Raw genomic sequence first — 26,621 nt, 5'->3', positions numbered from 1 at the left:
TTATCAACAGACTTGACTGTAACATTTCCATAACAAGTCATCTACTGTATAATTGTCTAAGGGTCACTTCCGTCTTTCTGTCTGTCTGTCTTTCTGTCTGTCTTTCTGTCTGTAATGGAAATCCCAAGTTGCTGATTGCTCGCGGCAAAACGGCCATGGCCAATCAGTGACGGGCACAGTCCAGCAGCGAAATGGCCGCTCCTTACTCCACTGCCATCAGTGCCTGCTCCATACTCCCCTCCAGTCAGCGCTCACACAGGGTTAATGGCTGCGTTACACCTCGTTATGCCGCAGTGTAATGCACTCCGCTAACGCTGCTATTAACCCTTTGTGACCAACTTTTTACTATTGATGCTGCCTATGCAGCATCAATAGTAAAAAGATCTAATGTTAAAAATAATAAAAAAATAAAAATTATTATATACTCACCTCCGCTACGTCATCATCTCGTGAGACCGCAATGCACTCTTGGGTCCGGAGCATCGCGAGGAGCATCAGTAAATGCCTTGGCTGGATCCGGGAGGCCGACGGAAGGTGAGTATATAACTATTTTTAATTTTAATTCTTTTTTTAACAGGGATATGGTGCCCACATTGCTATATACTACGTGGGCTGTGTTAGATACTGCGTGGGCTGTGTTATATACTACATCTCTGTGCTATATACTATGTAGGCTGTGCTATATACTACGTGGCTGTGGTATACATTACGTGGCTGGGCAATATACTACATCGCTGTGCTTTATACTACGTGGCCTGGGTTATATAATGCATGGGCAGTGTTATATACTATGTCTCTGTGCTATATACTACGTGGCTGTGCTATATACTACGTGGCTGTGCAATATATTATGTGGCTGGGCAATATACTGCGTGTCTGTGTTAAATGCTAAGTGTCTGTGCTATATACTACGTGTCTGTACTATATACTATGTGGCTGGGCAACATACTACGTGTCTGTGCTATATACTATGTGTCTGTGCTATATAATACGTGTCTGGGTAATATACTATGTGTCTGTGCTATATACTACGTGTCTGTGCTATATACTACGTGTCTGTGCTATATACTACGTGGCTGGGCAATATACTACGTGGCTGGGCAATATACTACGTGGCTGGGCAATATACTACGTGGGCTGTGCTATATACTACGTGGCTGAGCAATATACTAAGTGGCTGTGTTATATACTATGTGGCTGTGCTATATACTACGTGGGCTGTGTTATATACTATGTGGGCTGTGTTATACGCTACTTGGCTATGCTATATTTCTCTGCTGTATCTGTGCATCATGAATCGTGGTATGTGTTAAAGAGGGGTGCCCACTGAGACTCCTTTCCCCTGGGGCCCTCAAAATCCTGGAGCCGGCCCTGGCTTCACTGATTGGTCACGCCCGGCCGGCCATGAACAATCAGTGACAGGCGCAGTCCACCCGCGAATTGGCGCAGAATTTGAACCACGCTTCGCTAATTGGTCGCGGCCAGCCATCCGAATCCTGTGTATAAATTGCATTATTCTGAAAACTTCATAAATAAACTACATACATGTTGTAGAATACCCGATCCGTTAGAATTGGGCCACCATCTAGTTACCAGTATTTTCTTTTACTCTACCATTTATATGCAAATGTAGACAGCGGTGAATCAGAGCAGAGGTGACATCTACTGTTTATATTTTTATTAGTGTATCTCAATATCTACATTGATACATAACATAAAACATAATGCATTGGGTAGATTTTAGATGAATAGATTTGCAATAATTCCAATTTCCCATTAAAAGCAATGAATTAGAACAAACCGATGTAGAAATTCATGGCCGACCTTAGGAATTGACAAACTTTTTATTACTTTTGATAGGACAAGAACCGTAGAGTATAATGTGCTGAAGTTTAGGTACATGATCTATAGGAATAAAAAGACTTTTAACTGACAGAAAATAAAAACATAATGAGTGAGAAGAATGTTATACGAATGTTTCTAAGTGAGAGAAGTAAATAACAGAAAACAAACAAAAACTGAACAATTAACACAATTAATAATGCATTCTAAAATGCTATATGTATGGTACATGACTGGACATACTGATCATATGACTGATATTCTCTAGGAGGCCGGTTGTAGCTGACTCCATTTGCCCTGATTTGTCCTGCTGCTTGCTTACTGAACCTGTCTGTTAATCCCCATTCCCTTTCTGACTCTGTGTTCCCCTTTCGTGTATTGATTCACTGGTTTTGACTTGGCTTGGACCCTGACCTGATGTTTTGTCTCTTGTCTTTGGCATATCAGCTCCTGACTGGTACTGACCAATATGGATTGTTATTGACTCTGTGTTTGCTTATTCCTTTTGTAATGCGCTACAGTCTTACATCGACCCTGCTTGTTTTGACAATTCAGCTGCCACCTGGTGGTGGCCTCACCACTGCGTTGCAGGTCTGGTCCTGCTGTGTGCAGTCCTCCCTCCACTCTATTGCCACCTAGTGGAGCTTGCAATTACCTGCATTGCAGCAGCGTGACAGTCTGGTCCTGAAGACCAAAAATGCCTTGAAGTTGAACTGGTAAAGTCAAACGTGTCCATGTTACAATGGGGTTAACTATATGAATTATCAGTGTTTGAAAAACTGGACTGTGATAGTTTAGCCAAGCAGGAGGTATAACAATATCCCAACCCCCTCATGCAGGGTCACCCCCCCGAGATTAATCAGCGGACGGCCTCATGCATTTCATATTTGAAGTCAAGTGTGTTTCATTCCATTACTGCGAGCGAATGATGGCGCTTTCAGATTACACATCCACTCAATGCGGTGTCATTTCACAGACTGTCACTCAAACACGTCTAACATCTGAAACATGGAAATGACTACACGCGCAACATCTTGGCTGGATTTGCTGCAAAACACCGAGATTCGGAGTTACAACTATATCCGCAGACTGTAAAGCTATACATTATAAATAAATCACTTTCTAAGAGCCGTGATGGGTTTACTAATGAGGAGCGTAGGCATCTAGCACAGTGTGTGACATGTTGTCATTTTCAGGTCTGGCTGCTTGGTGATGTTTCATACCAATGGCGCCATTATACCAGCAAATCATAAATTCTCCTGTATGGTCTATTTTACTGTCATGCACACAGCAGAGATATGTGTATAAATCCTGCAGGATGGTGCCATCCAAAAGCAGCGATTTGTTGAGTTTTTTTGCCAAGTTCTGTATTAATACAAAGTAGGAAGCATACAGCGTTACAATATGGCCCCGCGGGCTTCGGTGGGATGGATGACTTCTTGCAGTGTGTGTAGTACTGGATTATTGCATGAGCCCCAATGTGCATCTTTCTAGCATACATTTGTATTGCCCAGATACATTTTATATTTTTAAAGGCAATAACCAACTGAGCACGTAAAGTAAATTCCAGGCCCATATATTGTTTATGATTTTTCTGCTATTTTGTAGATTCCGCTTTCTAAGCATCTATCTGCTTTGTCAACTGACTGTATACTCAAAGCATATATGTCCATACACTGTAAATACTAAACAATAGACTGTAACCATCAATCATCTGTTCAAATATACTGTAACCTCCAAGCATCTCTGGGCCAATAGACTGTAACCACAAAGTATCTTCTGGGCCAATAGACTGTAACCACCAAGTATCTTCTGGGCCAATAGACTGTAACCACCAAGTATCTTCTGGGCCAATAGACTGTAACCACAAAGTATCTTCTGGGCCAATTGACTGTAACTTCCAAACATCTTCTGGGCCAATAGACTGTAACCTCCAAGCATCTTCTGGGCCAATAGACTGTAACCACAAAGTATCTTCTGGGCCAATAGACTGTAACTTCCATACATCTTCTGGGCCAATAGACTGTAACCTCCAATGTTCTGAGCCAATAGACTTGGGGCGACACCAACACATGCTAAGTTATCTTTATTATCTATCAAGAAAGTCCTTTTTGGCATGTTTTTTGGCCTTGAATTGAATTGTCTTGCTATGAAATTGACTGTCTATCCATGATGGGCCGAAAATAATGACAGTTATTTGTGGACTGGAATATTGGTTGACATTATAAGTTATCATATGTGCATTATATGCAGTGCGTTAGGATTGTTTTTATGTTATCTGGAGGCACCTCGTAAGGCCTAAATGGTTATTTATTTGTCTATTTATATTTGATCTCTTTTTTTTCACCACTTCTCTTAGCTATATTGTTTTCCCACCTTAATTGAGAGGGACATTGTAGGGAAGAGAGGGATAGCCTGCATTGAGTGGGGGCGCCAAAAAATCATTCCTTAGGGTGCCAACCTCCACAGTAAGGCAGGTGTGAGCAGTAGGTTTATCTAGGACCTTATCAGGTGATTTACTTTGGTGATATTTCTTTATCATGTATGGTATCTAACCAAGCTCTTTTAATACTGGGTCTGGGTTTTATATTAATTAGAATTAAAAGTAAAGTTTTAAATGGATTATATGTACGTAATTTGATTTTTTGATTCCTATATATATTTTGCCAATAGACTGTAATCACCAAGTATCTTCTGGGCCAATAGACTGTAATCTCCGAGCATCTTCTGGGCCAATAGACTGTAACCTACAAGCATCTCCTGGGCCAATAGACTGTAACCTCCAAGCATCTTCTGGGCCAATAGACGGTAACCTCCAAGCATCTTCTGGGCCAATAGACTGTAACCTCCCAGCATTTTCTGGGCCAACAGACTGTAATATCCAAGCATTTTCTGGGCCAATAGACTGTAACCTCCAAGCCTCTTCTGGGCCAATAGACTGTAACCTCCAAGCGTCTTCTGGGCCAATATACTATAACCTCCAATCATCTTCTGGGCCAATAGACTGTAAACTCCAAGCATCTTCTGGGCCAATAGACTGTAACCTCAAAGCATCTTCTGGCCAATAGACTGTAAACTCCAAGCATCTTCTGGGCCAATAGACTGTAACCTCCAAGCATCTTCTGGACCAATACACTTTAACCTCCAAGCCTCTTCTGGGCCAATAGACTGTAAACTCCAAGCATCTTCTGGGCCAATAGACTGAATCTCCAAGCATTTTCTGGGCCAATAGACTGTAACCTCCAAGCCTTTTCTGGGCCAATAGACTGTAACCTCGAAGCATCTTCTGGGCCAATAAACTGTAAATAAGTATTTGCACCAATACACTACAGCCACAAAATTTCTCTACTGCATATCACAATTACCAAGCCAATTGTCTCTGTTTTTAAGCACTAAGCTTTGTTCCCCACCAGAAGTACAGGTCAAGTTGCATTTTGTTGAATGTTGACTCTCCTTCATTTACTGCACCATTCACGAGTAAGGTAAGGTAATGAGATAGGGTTAAAGGCCATTCGTAAAAGAAATGACCTTAGATTTGAAACTAAAATTGACAATTACTTTTCTCAAGAAGAATGAAGAAAAAAACAACATGTAATTCTTATCAGGAAGTAAAAAAGATTCTGGGAAACGAAGAAGAATATTAAATTGGTAATCCCTTGGCCACAATTATTGTGACTGTTCTTATTATTATCATTACTTCTTTATTGCACAATACAGCTCCTGTGTAGTAAGCCTAAACCAATGTACTTCAGGTCTACTTAATAAATCCAAACCTAATATCAATGGGTTAATGCACTTATTTAATCATCTAATCAATTTTTGGACTTACCGCAGCCAGCGGTGGACAGTTCATCACTTCCATTGGGACAATCTCTTTCTCCATCACAAAGCCAATGAAAAGGAACACAGGCGTGGGAATTAGGGCAGCTGAACATATCAGAAGCACAGGTTACTAAACCTGGGGGGTGATAGAAAAGTAGAGAAGGGCAAGGGAAATAAAGGGAGAAGGGCGGCAGGAAAAGAGGAGGAAATACAGAGAACAGAAAACAGTATAAAGAACAGAAGGGAATGAGAAAAAAGGGAAAATAAGGAAAAGGGAAAAAGTAGAGGAAGATATGGATGGAGGTAGGAAAGAAAAGAGAAAGGGGAGAAAGAATGCAGGAGCATAGTGAGGAAGGGAGAGAGCGAATGGGAAAGGGAGGGAAATAAGGAGTGGCGCAAGGGAGGAAAAAGTAAGAAAGGCAAGAAAGGAATGGAGCACGCAAAGAACAGGGAAGGAAGTAAATGAGAGATGGAAGGAAAAGAGTGAGGAAGGGATGGAGTGAAAGAAGTATGGAAGAAAATAATAAATGTAGTGAAGGTGGAGGGAAAAAGGAAAGTGAGAAAGAAAGAAAGGGACAAGGAATGAAATTATTATCAGGACCAGGAAAGGTAGGAAGGGGAAGAGTGAGAAAGTGAATGAAGAAAATATGGCAGAAAATAAATGAATGGAGCAAGTGGGGGAGAAAAGGAAAAAGTAATATGACGTAAAGAAGGAAGGAATTATGGAAGAAAGTCAATTTAAAGAAAAAGAAGCGGAAGAGGAAATTGGTCAGTGGAATATGAAAGTAGAGAGGAAAATGTGGAAATATAAAAATAGGAAAAATGGTAGGAGGGAAGGAAAATAGACGGACAAGGTAGTGTGAGGAACAGAAAAGGGGATGGGTGAATGGAGATAAATTTGAGAGAAGCAAATAATGTGAAAGGATGGAACAGGAAGAAGAGAGAAAAAAGGAGCGAGAGGAAGCAAAATGTTATTTTTCATTCTTTGTCATAAGCTTTAGGCAGTATTTCCAGTAATATTCAGGGAAGTGTTAAATTACAACAGTGAGTTACGGGGTCTCTGCCTGGACATAGTGACATAGTAACATAGTTAGTAAGGCCGAAAAAAGACATTTGTCCATCCAGTTCAGCCTATATTCCTATATTCCATCATAATAAATCCCCAGATCTACATCCTTCTACAGAACCTAATAATTGTATGATACAATATTGTTCTGCTCCAGGAAGACATCCAGGCCTCTCTTGAACCCCTCGACTGAGTTCGCCATCACCACCTCCTCAGGCAAGCAATTCCAGATTCTCACTGCCCTAACAGTAAAGAATCCTCTTCTATGTTGGTGGAAAAACCTTCTCTCCTCCAGACGCAAAGAATGTCCCCTTGTGCCCGTCACCTTCCTTGGTATAAACAGATCCTCAGCGAGATATTTGTATTGTCCCCTTATATACTTATACATGGTTATTAGATCGCCCCTCAGTCGTCTTTTTTCTAGACTAAATAATCCTAATTTCGCTAATCTATCTGGGTATTGTAGTTCTCCCATCCCCTTTATTAACTTTGTTGCCCTCCTTTGTACTCTCTCTAGTTCCATTATATACTGTGATACAATTTATTTGTACAGTATCAGGTCACTTCCAGTAATGTTGATGAAGTACTGTGGACCGTGTATAGACACTCATGAAATCAGTGTATTTACTACAGAAGAGCCAGTACAGCTTTTGGTATGATACTTCGGTTTGCACAGTCATTGTCCAATAATTTTGGTGATGATAACGTCAAACCTCTCCTTCCGCTATAAACATTACTCTTCTCTTCCTAGAACTACAGGTCTGATTGTCACCTTTGTGCTTTATTGTCATGGATTAGTAGGAGATACGTACCACAGACATCATCACTTTCATCTGAACCATCCCCACAATCGTCTTCTCCATCGCACATCCACTGCTTGGATATACACTTGTTTTGTGAGCAGGCAAACTCATTCCAGGAACAGGAAGTACCTAAGGAAAAAGAGGCGCAACTAAAAAGCCGGAAACTTAATTACAATTTCCATATATATACCTCCTCTGGAAACATCCATTTCATACAGGCTCCTTGCAAGCTGAGGACTCTTGAGATCTATGGTGCCGCTTGTATAAAGGAAAGCTCCAACAGCCAAGTCTGCACAATCTGTTTAGAATTGTCATAATTGGTGGCCATATAATATATCAGTATACTGATGGACAATAAGGGGGCAACAAGGGAACTCTTCTTCAAAGCATTCACATGTTGTTGTAGAATTGTTTATGGGAAAGGGTTTGTTTTGATGAGACAACTCATTTAGGGAAGAAAAAATCTGGTACTCTATTGAGTTACAGAAAAACTATGTCAAATGTATTAGAAAATCAGTAAAAAAAAACAGTGACGTTTCGGTCAATAGGACCTTCTTCAGACAGATTGCATCTGATACACTGCATGGAACAGGATGATGTGGAATAGGGATTCAATGCCCAAAGATTTAGGAATGTGCCACCATAAACTGCCTCCATTGTATTCCCACCTGGAATCATTGTTTCCGAAGGAGAAAACCGTCCATACTATGGCCCACATGTAGGCACACAGTGCACCATGTGTCCTCCTGTTTCTTCGGTTATCATTATAGAATCACACTATCTAAATTTGTCCATCTGCATAAGGTTTTGTGCAAACAGTATGGCTTCCATAACTGAGTCAAAAAATTCTTCTAAAGTTTGGGAAAATCAAATCTTATCTTTGGCAACAAGTCACCCTTTGTCCATGCAGAACCCAGAGATAGACAGACAGAGATGACCATCCATATTTTCATTGAAAATGTTCTTCTAGGTGGGGAGTTGTCCTCAAAGAAGATGCCCATGATACTAAACAAAGGATATGATGGAAACAAAAATCTGCAAGTGAGTTACACTACTTCTGTAAATCTCAAGGAAGTGAGTTGAGAGAGCAGTTAATAGAGAGGTGGTCTCCCCTCCATTCATGGCAGATTAAATCGTTTTGCCCCTCAAAATCGAGCTCTCAGAAGTAGGGCATGAACGTATGTGAGGCACATGCAATACTCCTTTATGACCTTAATAATTAAATTAGCAGCACTTTACATAGGCAATCTTAGTGAATCCTAGACATAGTGGAGATGAGATTTTTGTGAGGACCATGTAGTCATCATTCCTACCCCGGTCCATGGTTTCCCCACACTCACCACAGTGCAGTTCGTCAGTACCATCCTCGCAGTCTTTCTGACCATCACAAACCCATGTATTCAGAATGCACCTCCCACTGCGACAGCCAAAGTAATTTTCTTGACATTTCTGTTGTTTTTTAGCTAGTCAGAAACAGAAGAATAATAATTGTGATCAATAATCTCATGGACAAGGCGTATACGGAACTGTCATAGAGATACTGTATCTTCATATTACACTACTGCCTTGATCTCTGACACTAATGGAAGTTAAACACCTAAAGTCAAAAATACCTTGAAAAAACCATGAGGTCCAGATTCTGCCACTTTTTTCAGTTTTATGCTGGTTCCCTCCATTGCTTTTGGAGTGCAATATGTGAAATTTATGCTTGTATTGCAACTGGGCGTTTATTCTAAGTCTTCTCAAGAAGCATGTGCTGTCATGCCAAGACAGTGCTAATCACAACTCTGCAGCGTCTGAGACTGCTACAATAGCAACCGAGCTGTGATTACACCATCAGAGAAGACTCTGAAGAAACGCCCAGTTGCAATACCAGCAGAGATTTCACATGCTGCGCTCCAAAAGCAACAAATGTGAATATCTCTGCAATAGAGCGACACAGCATAAAAAGGAAAAGAGCGGCACAATCACAGAAGCTCAGGGATTTTAGAAGCCATTTGACTAAATTTTTTTTACAAAATGGAAGGTCCCTTTTAACCTCCAATGTGAGATCGGGAAATGTGTGCTGTTCAGTCTGGTTAGATGGATTATAGACATCAGGGCTTTCATAACTGAGCATCTTGCTCACAAGCAGCAGCTAAGCTGTCTGTAGACATCCTGACCATCAGCATCCAACATCATGCTGATTTACTGACTGTGACGAGCCGGCTGTCAACCAGCATGATGTCGACAGACATGCCACGTCAACAGACACGCAACATTGACAACGCAACCCGGAAAAGGGAGAGCTGCTTTGTTGACTTGAAGCAGCAGAATCAGGGGCAGAAGTGTTCAGTGAACGCTCTGTGCCGACACGAGGTCGGACAGGCAAGTAGTTAGCTGAACCTAGTAGTTAAATATATTCATACAAAAAAATGGCAGCTGCTTCGTTTGAGGAAGGTTCATTGAGCCAAAACATAATACAAACATGGGTGAATAAAGACCACAGTTTTTCACTGTCTCGCGTCGGGACTGCTGCCATTTTTGCCATTTTTGTTGAATAGACAGGTAGAGTTATACTTAATACTTCACACTACACCTGTTCATATATCCTGAGCCAAAGGACCCCAATAAGGAGAATGGTGGAAATGATTATTACGTTATTAGAATAGATTGTTCCTATTAATATTAATGCATTTCCGTCCCTGAGATGATTATTTTAGTATCTCACCATCCTGCAGATTAGACATTTATTCTTTCAGAATGAAAGCACATCCCAATCACCGACATTTGTTACTTATGAATTTATAACACACGGACAAAAATGTCTCAAATTTGGCTAAAACAATGAGACGTTTTTTCACATTCTGCGCTAGGAAATGGCAGCTCTCCACAGAATGTCTGCTAATTCCACATCTTTATAAGTGCAGCGTTTTATTATGCTGTAATATTAGGCTAACATGGAGCCAAGTGGACACATCAGCAGAAACGCGCTTTGGAAATTACCTGGGCATTTTAATTCATCGGAATAGTCCCCGCAGTCGTTTGCACCGTCACAGATCCATTCTGGCAGAATGCACAAGGATGTGGAATTGCAGGGTATAAATCCAGCCTTCTTCACTCCGAGTTTGTAATAATGAGAGCAGTCGGTAATGTCTGGAGGGTAATAGAAATGACTTTCATTAACTGACGACCTAGACTGCGAGTCCACAGAAAACTTGCTGCACTTTATTTACCATTGTCACTCAGAGGACAAACGGACTGGACTATCACTGGAGGTCCTGGGTGTCCGCATGGCAATATCTATGGGCACAACTGAAATTACCTAGCCTATTGTTGGAACTGTAGTTCTTAAAGGGAATGTGTAATCAGAAAATGACCTGCTGTTCAAATCAGGATTTTAGCTAAATGTGTTCCTTAACAGTTCTTTCAGATCATGTTCCCATATCATAATCTATAAAAAAAATCTGAAATCTCACAATTTTCATACATGCTACTATACTAACATATTCTATTCTGTACAGAACACTTTTCAGCAGTGTCATTGTCATCACAGACAGTAAAATGAAAAGTAACACTTGTGAATACAAGAAAAAAATACAGGATCTAACATTCACTATAGGTGATGTCACAGCTCACCTCCTCTTCCTCCTGTGTAATGACAGATAACACCTCAATATACAGCAGATAACTGGATCCACCATTCACAATAGGTGATGGCACAGCTCACCTCCTCCTCCTGTGCAATGACTGATAACACCTCTATATACAGTAGACAACACAGGATCCACCATTCACAATAGGTGATGACACAGCTCACCTCCTCCTCCTGTATAATGACTGATAACACCTCTATATACAGTAGAAAACACAGGATCCACCAATCACAATAGGTGATGGCACAGCTCACCTCCTCCTCCTGTGCAATGACTGATAACACCTCTATATACAGTAGATAACACAGGATCCACCATTCACAATAGGTGATGTCACAGCTCACCTCCTCCTCCTGTATAATGACTGATAACTCCTCTATATACAGTACATAACACAGGATCCACCATTCACAATAGGTGATGTCACAGCTCACCTCCTCCTCCTGTACAATGACTGATAACACCTCTATATACAGTAGATAACACAGGATCCACCATTCACAATAGGTGATGTCACAGCTCACCTCCTCCTCCTGTACAATGACTGATAACACCTCTATATACAGTAGATAACACAGGATCCACCATTCACAATAGGTGATGTCACAGCTCACCTCCTCCTCCTGTACAATGACTGATAACACCTCTATATACAGTAGATAACACAGGATCCACCATACACAATAGGTGATGTCACAGCTCACCTCCTCCTCCTGTACAATGACTGATAACACCTCTATATACAGTAGATAACACAGGATCCACCATTCACAATAGGTGAGGTCACAGCTCACCTCCTCCTCCTGTACAATGACTGATAACACCTCTATATACAGTAGATAACACAGGATCCACCATTCACAATAGGTGATGGCACAGCTCACCTCCTCCTCCTGTACAATCACTGATAACACCTGTATATACAGTAGATAACACAGGATCCGCCATTCACAATAAGTGATATAACAGCTCACCTCCTCCTCCTGTACAATGACTGATAACACCTCTATATACAGTAGATAACACAGGATCCACCATTCACAATATGTGATGTCACAGCTCACCTCCTCCCCCATCCTGTACAATGACTGATAACAGCTCTATATACAGTAGATAACACACTAACCACCATTCACAATATGTGATGTCACAGCTCACCTCCTCCCCCATCCTGTACAATGACTGATAACAGCTCTATATACAGTAGATAACACACTAACCACCATTCACAATATGTGATGTCACAGCTCACCTCCTCCCCCATCCTGTACAATGACTGATAACAGCTCTATATACAGTAGATAACACACTAACCACCATTCACAATAGGTGATGTCACAGCTCACTTTCGTTAATGTAAAACTGACCTATACCCAGTTTAGAGCATGCTGAGATAACAATTCTACACAATTCTACACAAACAGAGCTTGATTCATTCTATTGCTGAGAATGTTCTTACTGTATAAAGAATATAGCAGTCTAATATTAGGCCAAACAGCCACTGTGCAAATTGATTTTTCTTTTCCAGAAGCAGCACCGCTTTCATCTAGGGTCTGTTTATATCAATTCAAATCAGACTGATTAAATTAAGCTACAATACCAGACATTGTAATAATTTATGGAAAAGGCAAACTATATACAACTATATAATTATTGACCCCACCAATTACTCCAACCACAGAGTAAAATTGCTCGGCTTCGGCCTGATTGTGCACAGGGGTGTATAGACCCCCAGATTCCCCATTCAGCCTGTACACTGTGTACGCTGTTCTTGCACTCATGTATTAGCTGAGTCCTTCTTCCCTGGGGATTGAGCAATCAGTGAGGGTCTCAGGGTGCAGACCACCGCCAATCACCAAGCCATTAAGGAGCTATATTAAATAAGTTTACAAGTTTAGCTTCACTCTGAAATCTACAATCTGTGATTTTGATATTTTGAGGTTGGAAAAAATATATTTCAGAGAAAGTTGCAAGTGATATAAAAAATTAGGCAAATGGACTGTAACCGAACACAATAATAAATGGCCCTTCTGCAAATGCAGCCACTTCATATTTAGGCATAGAAAAGGAAATATTGCCCTTGAGATGCCAACTTTACCCCTTAAGAATCAATAAAGACTAATAAATCTCAGTTTTGCATACAAATACTTGAGAAATTCTGCTGTGCAGTGCAACAATATGCATAAATGTAAGAATCATCACTGTATTCATTGTCTATGGTACTGCTGGAATTAGCAGAATACATAGTATCTCTAGCAGTCCCATATCAATGAGGGGCGCTGTATACTCTACGTATATGCCCCTTCATGCCATTCAGAGCCCCATTCTCCGGATTAATGGGGGTCTCAATGGTAACAAATTTGAAAACAGGAGCAAAAAAATGCACAAGGGATACAAATTATTAACTCATACATACAGGGTATATGTACAGTTATATGAAAAAGTTTGGGCACCCCTATTAATCTTAAGTTTAATGTTTTATAAAAAATTGTTTTTTTTGCAACAGCTATTTCAGTTTCATATATCTAATAACTGTTGGACACAGTAATGTTTCTGCCTTGAAATGAGGTTTATTGTACTAACAGAAAATGTGCAATCTGCATTCAAACTAAATTTGACGGGTGCATAAGTATGGGCACCTCACCAGAAAAGTGACATTAATATTTAGTCGATCCTCCTTTTGCAAAAATAACAGCCTCTAGTCGCTTCCTGTAGCTTTTAATGAGTTCCTGGATCCTGGATGAAGGTATTTTTGACCATTCCTCTTTACAAAACAATTCCAGTTCAGTTAAGTTTGATGGTCGGCGAGCATGGACAGCCCTCTTCAAATGATCCCACAGATGTTCAATGATATTCAGGTCTGGGGACTGGGATGGCCATTCCAGAACAGTGTAATTGTTCCTCTGCATGAATGCCTGAGTAGATTTGGATCGGTGTTTTGGATCATTGTCTTGCTTAAAGATCCATCCCCTGCGTAACTTCAACTTTGTCACTGATTCATGAACATTATTGTCAAGAATCTGCTGATACTGAGAGGAATCCGTGAGTCCCTCAACTTTAACAAGATTCCCGGTGCCGGCATTGGCCACACAGCCCCAAAGCATGATGGAACCTCCACCAAATTTTACTGTGGGTAGCAAGTGTTTTTCTTGGAATGCTGTGTTTTTTTGCTGCCATGCATAACGCCTTTTTGTATGACCAAACAACTCAATCTTGGTTTCATCAGTCCACAGGACCTTCTTCCAAAAAGAAATTGGCTTCTCCAAATGTGCTTTTGCATACCTCTGCCGACTCTGTTTGTGGCGTGCTTGCAGAAATGGCTTCTTTCGCATCACTCTCCCATACAGCTTATCCTTGTGCAAAGTGCGTTGTATAGTTGACCGATGCACAGTGACACCATCTGCAGCAAGTTGATGCTGCAGCTCTCTGGAGGTGGTCTAAGGATTGTCCTTGACTGATCTCACCATTCTTCTTCTCTGCCTTTCTGATGTTTTTCTTGGCCTGCCACTTCTGGCCTTAACAAGAACTGTACCTGTGTTCTTCCATTTCCTTACTATGTTCCTCACAGTGGAAATTGACAGGTTAAATCTCTGAGACAGCTTTTTGTATCCTTCCCCTGAACAACTATGTTGAATAATCTTTGTTTTCAGATCATTTGACAGTTGTTTTGAGGAGCCCATGATGCCACTCTTCAGAGGAGATTCAAACAGGAGAACAACTTGCAAGTGGCCACTTTAAGTAGCTTTTCTCATGATTGCATACACCTGGCTATGAAGTTCAAAGCTCAATGAGGTTACAAAACCCCAAAAAAGTGCTTTAGTAAGTCAGTAAAAAGTAAGTAGGAGTATTTAAAACAAGAAAAGGATAAGGGTGCCCATACTTATGGACCTGTCAAATTTTGTTTGAATGCAGATTGCACATTTTCTGTTAGTACAATAAACCTCATTTCAAGGCAGAAACATTACTGTGTCCAACAGTTATTAGATATATGAAACTGAAATAGCTGTTGCAAAAAAAACCTATTTTTATAAAACATTAAGCTTAAGATTAATAGGGGTGCCCAAACTTTTTCATATAACTGTATATTGTGAGACAGTGCCGGGAATCATATGCGAGGGCTGTTATGTATCCCCCAGAATGTGCTTAGAAGCATACTGAAACACAGGTGTGGTTACCATGCACAATAAAAGTAAGTCTGGAGGGGTCAAGTTATTTGGCCAAGTCAGTTTAGGAAAACCTGACTTTTTCTTTTATTTTTGGAGAGATCTGTAGGATGGTAGTGGGACGGATCTCTCCCTCCAGTCCGGGTCCTACAAGTGGCCCATGACCACGGTTTTCATTTAAACCTGCTGTTAAGGTTTGCATTTGTCAGTTTGTGTTTGGATTGCACATGTATTAGAGCTGAAGGTGTTGTAGACATATGTACCATAGCCAGTGATGTGGGCAACCACGACAGCACCCATGAACCTTACAGGGGTGCAAGAGCCAGTGGAACGGGACTTCACTTACATATTCCCTGCTGCAAACCGGAGGAGATCAATTTTAATGTGTGTCATTTGTAATGCCTGCTGCAGCGCAGTAGCACACAGATTCCACCAGGGGGTGTGGGTGAAGGAAAACACGTACACTCACAGTGAAATCACAGAGCAGCAGGCAGAAGCCACTAGATGGCAAAAAAGTAGTTAGAAAAAGCCGGGTCAGCAACAAAGAGGGAATGAAGTAACAGAGGTCACAGCAATACACGTGGTCCGAAACAAGCCAAATAAGTCAGAGCTGATCGGGAGCAGGAAAGCTAGAGACACAAGACAGTCAAACAGGTCAGAGGAGAAGCCGAGTCAAATACCAAGGGGTCACAACATGGAGAGTGAGTTCCACAACAAACAAAGTCACAGGGGAACACAGGAGCGGGACCTAGGTAAACAGGCAGAGGACAAATCAGGGGATAACGGGGTCAGCTGCTCAAGCCAGAGACAGGAACTATAAATGACACTGCTTGCAGGTAACAGCGGACTTAAATAGCCAGACAGATCCCAAAAGGAGGCAAGGAAGATTAACCCTCGCATGACCATCCTGGGGAGATAAAAATCAGAAACAAACCCCGGACTGGATCATGACATGATTGTTGGACAATAAAGGATGTTTGCTTACCTTACCTGGGCCACTGTCTCACTAATTCACTGTCGGAAACACCACTGTCTTACAATATACACATACAGTATATATACATAAATATATATACACTTCTATACATTCATTAGCATAACAATGTATCCATATACAGCCAACAGTCAGCAAGAAAGAACAATATTTGGAATTCAAGGGAATGAATATAAATAAAGCGGAGGAAACATTCCTGTAAACCTGCACGATGTTACATTGATATGTAAATTCGATCAACATAGAAGATTTTCAGATGATTTTCACATGAATCTCTTACTGCAGTTCTTTTCATCCGAAGCGTCGGAGCAGTCAATCATCTGGTTACATTGTGCCGATTTAGTAACACAGGTCCCATCGGTGCAGCGGTACTCTGTAGATGCACATGTGGAAACTGCACAGATGTTTGAGAAAAATTGAAAGTGTGTTTAGAAAATATAGACATAATATTTATGGAAATTGAATCTCCTCTATTTATGCATAGACTAAACCAGCATGTAAACAAATATAATCATTGATTACTATCTATATTTATAAAACTTTTTCTTTTGTTTTTTTAAACTGAAGTGTTGTTTATTCTGCGACTTTCATACGACTCTGAAACAGACTGAGATGAATCTGCTGGATTGACTGGAAGATCCAGCCAGTGTCGGACTGGGATGCCAACGGCCCACCAGTAACATCAACTCCTGGCCACCACTTTCAGCTAAATGCAAACATGACTTTATCCTCATTCACAAACTTCTATATCAATAAAATAAGAAGGTGGACCACCTGAGGATTCTCCTGTTCTCCTGTCGGCCAGTCCGAACCTGGATCCAGCTAATCAGACCTTGCCAAAGCAGACAGCTGGGGGCTGGTATTCACAGGCTAGTAAGAGGTCATGGATTTTTGCCCCCCAACCTAAAAATAGCAGCCCGCAGCCACTCAGAAAAGGCACATCTATTAGATGCGCCAATTCTGGTGCTTTGCTCTGCTCTTCCCACTTGCCCTGTAGCAGTGGCAAGTGGGGTTCATATTTGAGGTACCCGACACGAACTGTAGACCAAAGTTCAGTTTGGGTATTCTAAGTAGTTCGAACTTGAACCAGAATGTGAACTCCATTGAAAAGAATGGGATCCCGAACTTTGGAGCAGGAAAATTCTCTCTCTGTCTCATCCGGACTTCCCCGGGACTCCGAACATTAAGACGGACTTTCTGGAGAAGTCCGTGTTTGGTGATTAGTGTCGGTACGAACACCGAACTTTTAAGCTCTGGTTCACTCATCTCTACTTTTTACTATGTCTCTGTACAGGATACCAAAAATCATAAAAAATTGATACACAGCATTCCAGCCCTTAATTTGTGTATAATTACAAGAGTGCCATAAGCAATCACCGATAAAATTATTGTCGTTCATGTACTTATCCGAATTGTTACATAGAACTGTACTTTTGTAATCAGCACCTATACGATTCTCACTTTCCCTACTATACCCTTATTTGCCTCTGATTTGGCATGACCTTGCCTTTTGTATGAGGACTGACTAATTTTACTGCCATATATTTCAGCTGAATATGAACCTTGTAATTACCATTTAATTGCATGCTTTTAGGAGTATTTGGCTAGATGTTGAAAAAAACGAGCAACCAAAATGCTTTTACATTGGTCATTTATTATTTTTTTGGATGAACTATATATGAATCTATTTGTTATCCTTGCTGAGGAAAGAGGTGCCAAGAAAGCAGCAAAGCATGACCTGGTACATTTTTATTTTGGGCAGACAATTGGCCGTTCAGGTTGTTGTCACTTTATAGCAGATGTCCACATCAATACAAAATTAACTCAAAATCTTGGATTCTGTAATGCTCAGGGAATTGTGTGCAATGAGTGCATGTAAAATGAGAGAAAACAACCGTACAAAACACGGGTGCTCAATAAAACCATCTGCAGAAGTGTGGAAAATACAAAAATAATACAAAATGGAAAATGTTATATTACTCGACCCAATGAAATGACTTTTGTGCATTCTCTTTCAAAAGGTTTGAATGCTTTCCTGAGCATACAAGATGTCAAACGTCTATGGCATATTTTTATTCTGAACTATTCGTACATATATTACTTATAATTTTACTTTATGTCTCATTTCTAATTTTCCAATTTTTGTTTTTGACAGGGTTTTTTTTTGGGGGGGGCAAGTAAACAAAAAAGAACATTTGTTGACCGTCATAGAGAGGACCATGCAAGTTGATTCTCCAGTGAAAATCCACATCAGATCTTCCAGTCTTCCACTTTGAAGGTCGGCAGGAGCAACAAATCAGTATGCACCCTTCCGAATAAAGCTGTAATCCGCAAAAAGTAAAGTGTCTATCATGGGAAGTAGATAGATACAGTTTATGGTGGCGCTCAGGTGGTCAAGTGGACAATGATAAATGGTACATAGATGTTTCTTTAAAATGGGAGATGGCAGAGGAGAACGCGCTTCGTAGTTGAACAGGTTAACATCATATCTACACAGATATAGGCAGTAGGTGAAATGGCAGTGCGCTGCCCAATAAGGTTTAAGGTACAATGTTTGGCAATTATTTTACTTCTATCAGATTCCAGAGAATGACAGCTAACAAACCATTTTTTAGCTCCAGACAGAAGCCTTCATCAGGTATTACACCTTACAAGCCACCTCACAAAGGCTCCTGCCTGGAGCCAAAATCAGGTTTGTGAGCTATCATTGTGTGTAATCTAATGAAGGTAAAATAATTGCCAAACATTGCACCATAAACCTTATTGGGCAGCACACCGACATTTCATCTATTGTCTATCAAGGGAGGTAGACCAGTCTCACTTCCAAGAGGTAGTGTCTCTCCTTCCAAGAAGACCATTCTTGACTCCTGGACTAAAAAAAACAGTTTCAATCTTTTAGATCTACGGTATTTAAGCAGGTAGTCATTTTTGTTCAACTTTTTGAAAGTTTTTGTAGCCTTACTAGAAGTTATATGGTTTAGTATGAAGTCATATGGCCATACACCTATTTTATATGGCTATAAATGTGTAAAGGGTAAGAGTCTAAGGGGTAAAATCTAGTCCCAATGAAAGGTCTACTGAACCAAACTTAGATGATGACTGTCCCGTAGACCCTCGCAGACTTTAGATTTAGATGAACCTAACAAACTTGGACATCCAGGATATTTTACAGCCATCTTCAGTTAAGGCTAAGCTTAAATATCTTCAAATACAACTTTACATCTTGAATTTAAGAAAACTGTCCATCGAAGAGTCCACAAATGAGAAAGAAACCCTTCACAATTAGCAGCAGTTGCACCCAGGACCTGGTGCTCGTGAAGAGTAGACCCAATGGTCCTTTGATGACATAATTAGACAACAGTATTATAAATGGAACATGGAGGGTAAGACCTTTCTTATAAATTTTATGTTTCACAAAAAGAAAATTTTGAGTTATCTAATGTTGTTACATTTTATAATATATGTCCACAATAAGACAACAAAAACATTCTCTTCTGTGATTTTGTTTTGCTCTATCAGACTTAAGACCTGACATTGCTCTCGACCTCCGGAGATTATTTCAATATTGAGAATTTTGTGTTTCGGACAAGATATGATGAGTGACACATTCATCGTTAATATCCTGCACTGAATGCTTTGTGTGCTCGAGTTGTGCATCTGGGAATACACGCAGATATATTATCTGGACCGTCTCTGGTAAACTCCCTGCCTGAGTTTCAATAGCAGATCTTTGTGGCTGCATTTTCCAAACAATTACATTTCAGAATGTGACCATTTGAATGAAGAGCTTAAAATGTACTTGAAATAATTGGAACTTACCTTTGCAGTCCAGTTCATCTGTGTTGTCCCCACAGTCATCTTCGTCATCGCATACTTTATTATTGGAAATACAGCGCCGATTCCCGCACAGTTTATATCCTTTCCAACAGCTTCGGTTTTCTAGGAAATGAAGATAAAATAGAAGAAAAGTAAATTAGGATTATATTTAATGATGATGTGGTGTTAATTAGATCCTCAGGGGCGGAACTACAGGAAATGGTCAGGATCTACTCTTAGGCTACTTTCACACATCAGTTTTTTGCCATCAGGCTCAATCTGGCAAATTTTGATCCGCTGCAAATTGTGGAAAAACTGATGCGACGGATCCGTTTTTTCACCGGATCAGACTAGCTGATCTGGCAAATTGGATTTGGATCCTAAGGAGGGAGGGAGAGAGACCAGAATGGAAAAAAACAATCGTAGCATGCTGACTTAAAAAAAAATTAAATCCGTCGCCGGATTCAGTCATTTGATGGATCCGGCGCCATAGGGTTCCATTGTAGCAAACGACGGATGGCGACGGATCCATCGCTGTCCGTTTTTTCAATGGACACAAAAAACGTTACTATGTCCGTTTTCTACAGCCGACCGAAAACCAATTTTCGATGGATCCGGTGAAAAACGGATGAAACGTGAGGCCATCCGTCGCAATCCGTCGCTAATACAAGTATATGAGAAAAAATGGATCTGGCGGCAACTTTTGCCAGATCCATTTTTTTCAAAATTCACTGGATTGTGACTGACGACAAAAAAGTGATGTGTGAAAACAGCCTTAGTTTCTGGCTGAGAAATTCCCAAATGTTCATCTGCTCCTATGATTAGACCGGCACAATAATGATACATCGTAATTGGGAGCCCTGTTACTGGGTAGATTTTGCATCACTGCCCAAAAGTTTCACGTTACCCCTGCAAATATCCATTTCTGTATGTAGTCACAGTGTTTAAAATTGATTACCATTTCCCTTATTGGTTGTATCCTGAAGATATATTTCAGAGATGGATTTGTATAAAAATTTGAGGTTATCTCCTTTTATCTAGAAAGGAGATAACTTCCTAATTCATGGTGGTCGGACACCTGGGAACCGCACTGATCTTGATTGCCGGCTAAGTTGAAATATTGGTACAACCCTTTTAGGGCATACAGAGGGCATAAAGCAATGGTTCCTTCTTATGACCCTTATGTTAGCCTGAAAGGAAAGCCACTGATTGGCCAATTACTGTATAAATATTACTACTTTGATCCTCACCTTTAAAGGGGTTGTCCACTTCAAGGACAACATCATCTCAATCTGAATGCTTGCCACCGTTAAAATAACGACGACAACCCTGACTTCCTCTTGATTAATTATATGTCCGAAAGACAGTGATACCAGCAGTGATTGGGTGCAGGGTACAGGTGATATAATAATCTTGGGATGGCCCCAGAAACGAGACATCGACACCACTGTAGCGGCACGGGAGTTGAGTATAAGTGTTTTTATTGGGGACAAAAATTCAGATTGAGAAGGGGTTATTCTATAAGTGAACAAGCCCTTTAGTCTATCTAATGCAAGTTAGAGGGCAGATAAAAGACAGGGTAAGGGTGAGGACACAGGGTTTGCATGTAGTTTGCTTGACATACCACGCTGACGCCATCCTTGCCACGGGCAGAGCTTGAACAGACAGATCCCTCGGTGGTCTTCAGTAAAATAGCACCAGTGGCTTGTGCAGATTTAGATCTTGGCTCGATTAAATCTCTAAAGTACGTCATTGAGCCAAGATCTCAATCTGCACACCGCCCCACCAATGATGCTATTAAATTGAAGACCGATAGGAGATCAATCTGTGCTCACGTTGCCCGTGTCAAGGACAGTACCGTCGTAAAAATTTCAAACAGCAGGCAGATCACTCACAAAACAGTGTCCTGTCCGAGGCAGGCAGAGGGGTCAGGATATGAGCCTTAAGGTACCTTCACACGAAACGACTTTACAACGAGAACGACAACGATCCGATCGCTGCAGCGTCGCTGTTTACATCGCTGTAGAGATGTCAAACACAGCAGCTCCAGAACGACGCAGGAGCGATCCTGTGACGTAACAGTGATGCACTTATCGTTCTCACAGGTCATTAGCTCCATGTTTAACATCGCTGGCATCGTTGCTTTTGCTGTCAAACACGACGATACACGCCGATCTGACAACCAAATAAAGTTCTGAACTTTAATCAACGACCAGCGATATCACAGCAGGATCCAGATCGCTGCTGCGTGTCAAACACAACGATATCGCTATCCAGGACGCTGCAACATCACGGATCGTTGTCGTTCTCATTGTAAAGTCGTTTCGTGTGAAGGTACCTTAATACCCTAGCCACCATCCTACCCCTACGCCCCTAAAGCTAACTAAACAAAAAAGTTAAAATGTAAATAACTAAAATGCAGATTTCTTCACTGAAATATTGTTTTAACCTGTATAACAGCTCCATGATGGCCATGCCATTACTGTACATTGTTAGAGTACGCTGAAAGTATCTTTTTAAAGGGTTTTCCCATAAAATATCATCTACATGGAGGTCATAGCAGAAGGTCTCCTAATTATGGACAGCTTATTCATCCTCCTGATGCCATATAATATAGATCCCATAAAGAACGCTAAGGTGAAACTTTCCTAGTGATCCCAAGGCTGTAGACATTAGAGCTTGAAGCAATGATTCCCTGGGTGAAACTTCTCTATCATATACAAAACTTTATAACTAAAACTGAAGTTACCTTTAACAGTAGCTCCTTATAGCAACAAAATTGTAGTAATTTTGCAGCAAGTACCATATAATTTCCATAGTTTTTTAGAACTGACCTGAAAAATTGAATTTCCCTCTGTACAGATAATTAGCGTTTTCTCATCAAGTGTTCAATTGACGACGGACCGTGTACATTTTAAATCATGCATCCACTGTAATTACACCTATGAATACCTCTTGTGTTAACTGAACTGTGACAATCCGTGTCATTCTGAAAAATGTGTCCAAAGAATGGCATGAAAATTTTATTTTTTTCTTTTCAGTCTTTATAATGGTAACCACATTTTGTGTTTTTTTCTTCCAAAAACAAGTCTTTCTGTAAAGATTTGATAGAAGCTATCGAAAGAGAGCAAAGTGAGCTGCCAAGATCTTTCCATGGTCAGCCTCTAATTTGGTGTGGATGGCGTCTACTGACTCCATATCCTTGGTCCCATTTAAATGAAAACTCCCAATCCTTTTGTTATTTAGCTGCAAATCTGATATCTGATAGTGTCTTACTCTTCGCATCTCAAAGAGAACACTCGGACTCTCAGTCAAGGAGGATGCTCTGGACCGCACCGCACCGCCAAGTCCACGGTACTCCTGCTGAAAATCATATGACCATTTTGGACGTTTTCTCCAAAACTATCTAGTAAATTTGAAAACTAACAGCTCCTCTTAATGCAAGTTCACCTATAAGAATCTGTTCTTGCTTTTGTCATGGGTTTCATATCTCTTTCCTTTCCTCTGATGAAGCTGGCTTGATCAGCGAAATGTGCGGGAATCCATCACTGGCATTCCTTTATACTGACTTCGATCCCATATTACGGGTTTGAAATATTGAATACCAGAGTTATACTTTACCCTGCAGAGTATATAGCATCATTTTACTATATTATTGACTATTAAACAGGATCTTTATTATCACTATTTTCTTTGTATCTATATTGGTGCTTTTTGTATATTAAATATATTGTCTTGCACTTTGTTAGCTCTTTTTAATTCACTTATTTTGATGGTTTGTATACTAATTATATCATCTTACACCTTGAAATTTCTTATTATTGCACCTTATATATTTTCATATATTATTGCACTTTATTCATTTTTACACAGTTGTTGCGTATTTATGCATATGAGTTACGTCTTTATGTAAATCGCTATATACACTCATATTTTGCCAGGTTTATATCATTTTACATTTTGTTTGTGTTTTCAAGTCTGGCATTTATATCTTATTTTATTTATTTATGGAAATTTCTATGTCTGGGTGTCACTGCTAGGGATTTTTTCTGGTTTTAATTGTTTTTTTTCTGGAGATATTATATGGGTGTACACCTGGTTTATGCATTGATTTTCTTTCTTTTTTTTCTCTGTGGTCATATGTCTTTACTGATATAGCACCCTCATTATATTATTCCACATACTTTGGGTGTGCTACTCTTTAATTCATATGCTGGATTTCGTATCTGACAAAAAATGACTTATTGTTAACAACAGGCTTTTGTTTTAGATGTATTTTTTTATTTTACTTTTTTATGGTGATGATTTTTTCCCTGTACCACAATCTTTACTAAACTTAAAAATGATCCATTTTGCAATTCTTACTCTGGCCACTAGGGGCATTTTTAGACTTTAACTTCCTGTTATTTCAGGAAATGTAACATGTACATTAGCCACGATCAATTGACTCAAACTCTATCTTTTCTTTTAAAGCATCTAATAAGCATGTGCAAAGGTCATTGGGAAGGAAGGGGGAGCAGGTGAGCTGTGATATCGATTATTGTGATTGGTGTGGCTTTTGTTATCAGTTGTGTATAGAAGTGTCACCTGCCTCTGATGATGATGAAAAAGCTGAAAACTCTTCCTGAAAAAATCATAAGAATGAGTTTAAAATAGTCTCAGAGACCAGTAAAAAAATACAATATTACTAATATTGTTTTTTTATAAAAAAAATTGTGAGATTAAAAAAAAGTAAAATAATGTAAAAAAAAAAATAGGACGTTTTGACATTTATAATGACACTTTTCCTTTAAATACATTTTTTTTTTACTTTCTGATATTTTAATTTCATGTAGCCAATCTGTTGCAGAGCTTTCTGCCACTAAAAAATCTGGAATTAGGTTGTTTTGGGGGTAAATATATAGATTTTTGCATCCCCATTCAGTCACATTATTTTTTTTTTCCGTATATGAATAACCCCTAAATAATAAGCTAATACTAAGGGAAATGATCAGAGCAAAATAATATTAATTAAAAAGTGAAGTGGATGAAAAAAGTCTGAAAAAAAAGTTTCAGTAAGAAATCAAACTGGTTTAATTTTTGACAAAAAATAAAATAGTAAGAATAATAATATTTATTCTGCTTTGTAACAAAACTTAAAACATTAAAGAGAATGATTAGGTGCTGGTAGGTATTTTATTATGTGAACACAATTTTTAAGCAATTTAATATTACACTGCCTTCTGAAGTAAATTACAGTTTGTGGCTTTCAGCTATACAAACTTTCCGAGCAAAAAGAACAACGAAAAAAATCTTTCTTCAAGAGGATCATGAACTTTCGCACTTGTAATGGAATTTTTTTCCCCTACAGTCACAATAAAGAACTGTCGATTTGTAAATAGCCAGGGGTCTCCATTATAGAAAGGTGCTGATCTTATCTCAGTTCTACATACTCTACATTCACAAATTTTCCATGGAAATGAAAACCTGTAGACAAATATCACAATGTTTTTGTAGATTTTTCCTCCATCCACATACATAGTAGAGATATATTTACTAAGCCACAGCATTTCCTTAAAAAATGAATATATTAACAATGCCAAAACATTCATTTTAGGCAAATTACTCCTTATAAGCATGCTGAGCTTTGCAAGTGTGGTGAAAACACCCTAGATAGCTAATGTTATATCTAAACATAAGAATTGCATTTTTGTTCCCAGTTTTGCTACAGGCAGCTTTGTAGAAATACAGTTATAAATTTCTTGCTTAGCGCAAGTTGTTTTAAAGAGAACAAAATAAAATAAAAATATCTATAAAAATAAAAAAATTCTAATAAAAAAAAAAATTCTCAAATATATATCAAATGAAAAGTAGAAAAATACACCCTCTTTAAAGGGAACCTGTCACCACGTTTTTGGAAGATGGGATAAAAATAGCGTTAAATAGGGGCAGAGGTGGGCGTTACATTAGTGTGTGTGTTATGCGTTTATTACCCACCTAAGTTGCCGAAATAACTTTGCAAAGTCTCCGTTTTCGCCTGTCAATCAGGCTGGTCAGGTCGCATGGGCGTTGTCTTCCCCCAGATTTGGCGTAGTTTTCCGTTGGTGGCGTAGTGGTGTGCGCATGCCCAAAGTCCGGAATCCTCTTCCAGGGGATTTAAAATAGCGCGGTGTTCGTTATTGCATTGGTGATCGGTGGGCGCGGCCATCTTACTTTGGCCGCGCGTGCGCAGAAGCGGCGCTCTGCTGGCCGCGGCTTCAGGAAAATGGCCGCCGCGATATCCATCTGCGCACGCGCGGCATCCCGCGGCCATTTTCCTGAAGCCGCGGCCAGCAGAGCGCCGCTTCTGCGCACGCGCGGCCAAAGGAAGATGGCCGCGCCCACCGATCACCAATGCAATAACGAACACCGCGCTATTTTAAATCCCCTGGAAGAGGATTCCGGACTTTGGGCATGCGCACACCACTACGCCACCAACGGAAAACTATGCCAAATCTGGGT

General features: G+C 40.0%; 1 protein-coding gene across 5 annotated transcripts in view; it reads right to left on the bottom strand.

The window, feature by feature from the left end:
• LRP1B (LDL receptor related protein 1B) overlaps positions 1-26,621 on the bottom strand; it is a 1,636,337-nt gene that overhangs the window by 246,947 nt on the left and 1,362,769 nt on the right. For all 5 annotated transcript variants that reach the window (XM_077273024.1, XM_077273022.1, XM_077273019.1 and 2 more), the window contains exons 47-52: positions 20,145-20,264; positions 16,606-16,719; positions 10,519-10,668; positions 8,874-8,996; positions 7,543-7,662; positions 5,672-5,800 (exon numbers count right to left, since the gene is read on the bottom strand). In XM_077273024.1, coding sequence (XP_077129139.1) covers positions 5,672-5,800; positions 7,543-7,662; positions 8,874-8,996; positions 10,519-10,668; positions 16,606-16,719; positions 20,145-20,264 — 756 coding nt within the window. The remainder of the gene's footprint in view (positions 1-5,671; positions 5,801-7,542; positions 7,663-8,873; positions 8,997-10,518; positions 10,669-16,605; positions 16,720-20,144; positions 20,265-26,621) is intronic.

This window comes from Ranitomeya variabilis, chromosome 7, assembly GCF_051348905.1.
Source record: "Ranitomeya variabilis isolate aRanVar5 chromosome 7, aRanVar5.hap1, whole genome shotgun sequence".
In the NCBI taxonomy this organism is placed as follows: Eukaryota; Metazoa; Chordata; class Amphibia; order Anura; family Dendrobatidae; genus Ranitomeya; species Ranitomeya variabilis.
Note: the sequence above shows the minus strand (reverse complement) of the source record. Positions and strands in the feature narration are given on the sequence as shown.